The sequence below is a fragment of the Hoplias malabaricus genome, chromosome 8, assembly GCF_029633855.1.
Source record: "Hoplias malabaricus isolate fHopMal1 chromosome 8, fHopMal1.hap1, whole genome shotgun sequence".
Classification (NCBI taxonomy): Eukaryota; Metazoa; Chordata; class Actinopteri; order Characiformes; family Erythrinidae; genus Hoplias; species Hoplias malabaricus.
Window position 1 is genome coordinate 34,948,874 of NC_089807.1, and position 6,042 is coordinate 34,954,915.

At 40.7% G+C, this 6,042-nt stretch overlaps 1 protein-coding gene across 1 annotated transcript; it reads left to right on the forward strand.

Moving 5' to 3' along the window:
* On the forward strand, nt 1–5,628 carry chchd1 (coiled-coil-helix-coiled-coil-helix domain containing 1). Its single transcript, XM_066679468.1, has 3 exons — nt 1–319; nt 3,188–3,306; nt 3,784–5,628. Exons 1-3 carry the CDS (start codon nt 184–186, stop codon nt 3,892–3,894), a joined length of 366 nt encoding a protein of 121 aa, XP_066535565.1. The 5' UTR covers nt 1–183; the 3' UTR covers nt 3,895–5,628.
* Nucleotides 5,629–6,042: the final 414 nt, after the last annotated feature.

Consider the following 6,042-nt stretch of genomic DNA (forward strand, 5'->3'; position numbering starts at 1 on the left):
ACAGTGCCGTTAAGCGTAACCACAGCGACAGTTTGTCCTTCGTCTTACGGCAGTAATGGCGGCTTCCTCAAGGTTTTAGGGACGCGTGTGGTCCGTAGCGCTGGTCTTGTATCTGAGAGTCGAATCCGGATCGAGTTACTGTGAGTGTCTGTTCACCCACGGTCTGTGTGGAGTGTGAGCGGGATGAGCGTTCAGGGCGCGAGTGTGGAGGCTCTCGTGAGGCGATTACTGAGCCGGGAACGAGGAAAGCCCGCTCTGAAACCAAACAAGCCGCTATGCCTCAAAAACCAGGTCACAAACCGGAGACCGGAGAAAGGAGGTAAACACCCAGCACTAACCAACACCAAGGCAAAACCGAATCCTACACCAACCAGCATCACAGTAACACTGCACCCAACACCAGTCAGTACACCGAGCGCTCTATAACGCTGTAGCCAACATTACCCTACAACATAGTAACAATGTGCCTTGCACCACAGTAACACTCTAACATCACCCTGCACCACAGTAACATTATACCCTGTACCACAGTAACACTGTACCCAACATCACCCTGCACCACAATAACACTGTACCCAATATCACCCTGCACCACAGTAACACTGTACCCAACATCACCCTGCACCACAGTAACACTGTACCCAACATCACCCTGCACCACAGTAACACTGTACCCAATATCACCCTGCACCACAGTAACACTGTACCCAATATCACCCTGCACCACAGTAACACTGTACCCAACATCACCCTGCACCACAATAACACTGTACCCAATATCACCCTGCACCACAGTAACACTGTACCCAACATCACCCTGCACCACAGTAACACTGTACCCAACATCACCCTGCACCACAGTAACACTGTACCCAACATCACCCTGCACCACAGTAACACTGTACCCAATATCACCCTGCACCACAGTAACACTGTACCCAATATCACCCTGCACCACAGTAACACTGTACCCAACATCACCCTGCACCACAGTAACACTGTACCCAACATCACCCTGCACCACAGTAACACTGTACCCAACATCACCCTGCACCACAGTAACACTGTACCCAACATCACCCTGCACCACAATAACACTGTACCCAACATCACCCTGCACCACAATAACACTGTACCCAATATCACCCTGCACCACAGTAACACTGTACCCAACATCACCCTGCACCACAGTAACACTGTACCCAACATCACCCTGCACCACAGTAACACTGTACCCAACATCACCCTGCACCACAGTAACACTGTACCCAACATCACCCTGCACCACAGTAACACTGTACCCAACATCACCCTGCACCACAGTAACACTGTACCCTGTACCACAGTAACACTGTACCCAACATCACCCTGCACCACAGTAACACTGTAGCCAACATCACCCTGCACCACAGTAACACTGTACCCAACATCACCCTGCACCACAGTAACACTGTACCCAACATCACCCTGCACCACAGTAACACTGTACCCTGTACCACAGTAACACTGTACCCAACATCACCCTGCACCACAGTAACACTGTACCCAACATCACCCTGCACCACAGTAACACTGTACCCAACATCACCCTGCACCACAGTAACACTGTACCCAACATCACCCTGCACCACAGTAACACTGTACCCAACATCACCCTGCACCACAGTAACACTGTACCCAATATCACCCTGCACCACAGTAACACTGTACCCAATATCACCCTGCACCACAGTAACACTGTACACTCTACCACAATATCATTGTACTGAATATCACCCCGCACCACAGTAACACTGAACCCTCTACCACAGTGACACTGTACCCAGCACCATCCTGCACCACAGTAACATTATACCCTGCACCACATTAACACTGTACCCAACATCATCCTGCACCACAGTAACACTCTACCCTCTACCACAGTAACACTGTACCCAACATCACCCTGCACCGCAGTAACACTGTACCCTGCACCACAGTGACACTGTACCCAATATCACCTTGCACCACAGTAACACTGTACACTCTACCAGAGTAACACTGTACCCAATATCACCCTGCACCACAGTAACACTGTACCCAACATCACCCTGCACCGCAGTAACACTGTACCCTGCACCACAGTGACACTGTACCCAACATCACCCTGCACCACAGTAACACTGTACCCAACATCACCCTGCATCACAGTAACACTGTACCCAACATCACCCTGCATCACAGTAACACTGTACCCTGCACCACAGTGACACTGTACCCAACATCACCCTGCACCGCAGTAACACTTTACCCTGCACCACAGTGACACTGTACCCAACATCATCCTGCACCATAGTAACACTGTACACTCTACCACAGTAACACTGTAGCCAACTTCACCCTGCAACAGATTAACACTGTACCCAACATCACACAACAGCACAGTAAAACTACACAACAACTCCCAGCACCAGAGATTTTCTGGTTTAACAAATGATCAATCAAAAAATAAAATTGTGCAGTCCCTACCTTTTTGGGGTGTGATGCAGGCACCAAATTCTTTGTGTTTGTATTTACAAAGTTAATCAAGCTGTTCAGTGAAAAAAAAGGAGATATTTTCTGTATATTTTGCCAGTTAAGAATGATTCAATCATAATTTCTTGTTTTTATTGAGTTTATTATTGTCCCAACATTTTTTTAAATGGGGGTTGTGATATTTCCTGATTAATCAAAATGTAGAAAATATATGTTTAAACTATTTTGATTTTATAACAAAATGCAAACGCTTGTTAGTTTCAGTAGCTAATGGTGTTTTCCCATGCAAAAATACAAATGCCTCTGAGCTAGAATGATAAATACAGCATTTATTAAATCTAAATGTATATGTCTTTGCTGTCCATTTTAAAAACATGTGCGTCAATTCTTGCAGATTGTTGGTTTAATACATCATTTGAACAAAACATCATTTGTCCTTCACATTGTGAACCAATAGAGATGCTCCAAAATTACTTGGAATAAAATGTTATTGCATTCACTTTCAGTGAAAGTTAAGAGGGTTTTTTCCTTCTGCTGTAAAGTTACTGTTTTGGAGGGTACATAGTTTTAAATGGACAGCAATGGTGTTTAAAAATCCCTTCTATTTATTTACTATTTACTATTTATTTTTTTAAAAACAATAAACTAATGTTGTTTATTCTTCTTGGTACAGAGGCTACCTGTATCACAGAGATGTCCATACTAATGGCTTGCTGGAAGCAGAATGACTTCAACAACACACTGTGCTCCAAGGAAGTCTCTACATTCTACAGATGTATAGAAAACGCTCAGGTAGTGTATAACTCACTCGTTTTAGTCAGGAAGTCCTTTAACCCCACCCAGCTGATTTTGTTGGTGTAAAGATTGCAGAATGTTATGGCCTTCATTAAATGTATCACTGAGGGGGACATGGGAACGGGTAATTAGGAAAAATGCCAACAATAATTTGTTTCCTGATTCGGGAGTTCTAAAAAAAAACCCAGAAGATCCAGCAGCTGCCATTTCCTGTTGCTGCTCCAGTGTTTGGTTTCTTGTCTGTTCATTTTGTAATCGTGTGTAGACAACTTTTTATATTAAATTAGCTGTTGGGGATGCTTTTTCTCCAGCCACAGTGGATTTTTATGGAGTAGGCAATATTTGTTTCGTTTCAGAAAGGACAGCTTTAGTAAAAGGCGAAAGTAGATAATTTCCTGGCTCTGCATTACAATTCTGTATTTCTGTTTATACATATACAGCACTAAATCTATGTCTAAATATTTGCTCTTACAGGCAGAGAGAGAAAAAGCAAAGAACCAAGCTGCTGGCCAGGGAGGACGGCTGCTGCCAAAACAGGCCAATAAACTACTTAAACGGTACCCAAACTTGAGCGGCGAGATCTAGCTCCTACGGCAAGGATGTTTTCAATCATGGACCCCTAGGTGTGAAAGACAATGACCAGCTTTTGCAGTGATTTTGTTCAGTGTATCAGTAAACCGACACGGACAATTTATCTTCAATGCGGTGGTTTTGGGTGTGGATTTCAGAGATGCAGAGATTTTCCCAGAGTATCTGACACAGACTGAAAGACTTCTGATAAGGAGGTCAGATATATGGCAAAATATACAGAACTGCAGAAGTCAGAGACCATCCTTTATTTATTGAATATGTACACAAAATCCAGCTTATTAATTATTACCCTTTATTACTCAAAAAGTGAACAGTCTAAAGCAACAACATATTGGTTGTATTTGTGTTTTTTGCTATCCACTAATTCCACATTCCGTGATATTGCACTCTGTCTAGAACTCACTGTTGCGTGGATGTGGAATTTCTGTATATCTTTTAACAGTTTTTGAATTCCTGTTTTGAAAGTGCCATTATTATTATTTTGACTTTGTCCTTCCTTTCCTATTCTTTGTGCAATTCTAAAATCCTCAGAAATATTTCTTTTTTTATATAAAAAAATGAACTTAATGAACATTATATAAATGAAGGACAATCTCTGACTTTTGTACTGTAATAAAACCCATCACATCAGCAGCAAATACAGTCAAATAAATACTTTACAATGGATATCCTTCTTGTTATTGCGGTTAATTAAGTCTGTTATAGATCAACTTCTCAAAGGCATTACAAAAGGAGAAAATGTCAGCCATATTGCAGTTTCCACTGTGTAATATTTGAAAGCCTTTTCATGTACATTTTATTAATACTGTTAATTTACCAATGTCTCTGATAATTTAAATGATATCGCTGTCTTGTCATTTTATCCCAGTGTACATTACCTGTCATTATGCTCTGTTTATTTTATCTTTTACCAGTCGATACAGTTCAAGTAGAGATCAACTGAGCAGCACTTAATGGATAGAGTTACATAATTCAACATCAATCAGTCTGACTGCTAATTTAATGAGCTGAATATTCATATCCTGCTTTGAACTAATCAGTCAATATTTGTGCCGTTCTTTGAAGACATGGAAACAAGGAATTTGTTGATATAGCTGTATTTATTTTGAATTGCATATTAATTTATTCTTTGTTAAGTGTTCAGAATGCTATTTTGACTGGGATACACCAGTGCAGTGGAATATTGCCAGCTGGTCTTTTTATAAAACCTTAAACCATTTACTTCTACTTGTTATCTGTGTGTCACTGTAAACAACCACACAGGAAATGTCTGGTGCAACAATGCGTTTTTGGCTTGTCTGCTACTGATGGCACTATCAGCTTTTAGAACAAAGCTGATCAAAAAGCTTTTAACCACTAAAAATACTCTACAGCCTGTCTGCAGGGGCAGGGAGGAACTTGAGGGCAGTGCATGAATTGCAGATTTGTTTTGAAATATTTTAAGCTGTCTTCAGTAGTGACCTTTTGCCTCTGAGGTCAACTCTGTGACTTTCATGTTGCCGCAAGATTAAAACTACTGACCGGTGGCATAACTCATGATTTCATTACAGGGTTAGATAAATAATCATTGAAGTGGGAACAGAAAAAATGGAAAATAATACAGATCTGGGTGACTTTGACATGGACCAATTTGAGATGATATGTGTTGTTCCATAGTGGTTAATACCTTCTAAAAAGTGGTTCAAGAAAGGACTGGCGAAAGAGTCTGATGTCAAGTAATGTAACTAGGGGTGGGCGATATGGCCCTAAAATAATATCACGATATTTCAGGATGTTCGATAACGATATTCTTGCCGATATAAACAAAACACTAAAAAAATCTCTTATTAATTTCAAGAACACACTAATGCAACAAAATAGATACATCAGTATTAATTATATTACTTAAATTTAATATATATTATTGACATTAAATGGTTTTATTAAATTTTACTACAAATGTAACAGTTTCAAATATTCAAATATAAAGAATTGACAAAAACTTCACAGTAAATAACAAAACAAACAGAATAGTTGTTGTGCTGAGTCATGCAATCAAGTCAGAATATCATGACTATTGTGATATACATTTTTTTTTTAGCATTTTAAAAAATATGAAGATGCCATCATGAATGATGAGATATGGCACAGCCCTAAGTGTAA

Bases quoted from the DNA above. Each gene is read 5' to 3' on its own strand.
- chchd1 (XM_066679468.1), top strand. From the start codon at position 184: ATGAGCGTTCAGGGCGCGAGTGTGGAGGCTCTCGTGAGGCGATTACTG. The intron at 320-3,187 runs GTAAACACCCAG...TTCTTGGTACAG, and splicing joins CCGGAGACCGGAGAAAGGAG to AGGCTACCTGTATCACAGAG. The intron at 3,307-3,783 runs GTAGTGTATAAC...TTGCTCTTACAG, and splicing joins GATGTATAGAAAACGCTCAG to GCAGAGAGAGAAAAAGCAAA.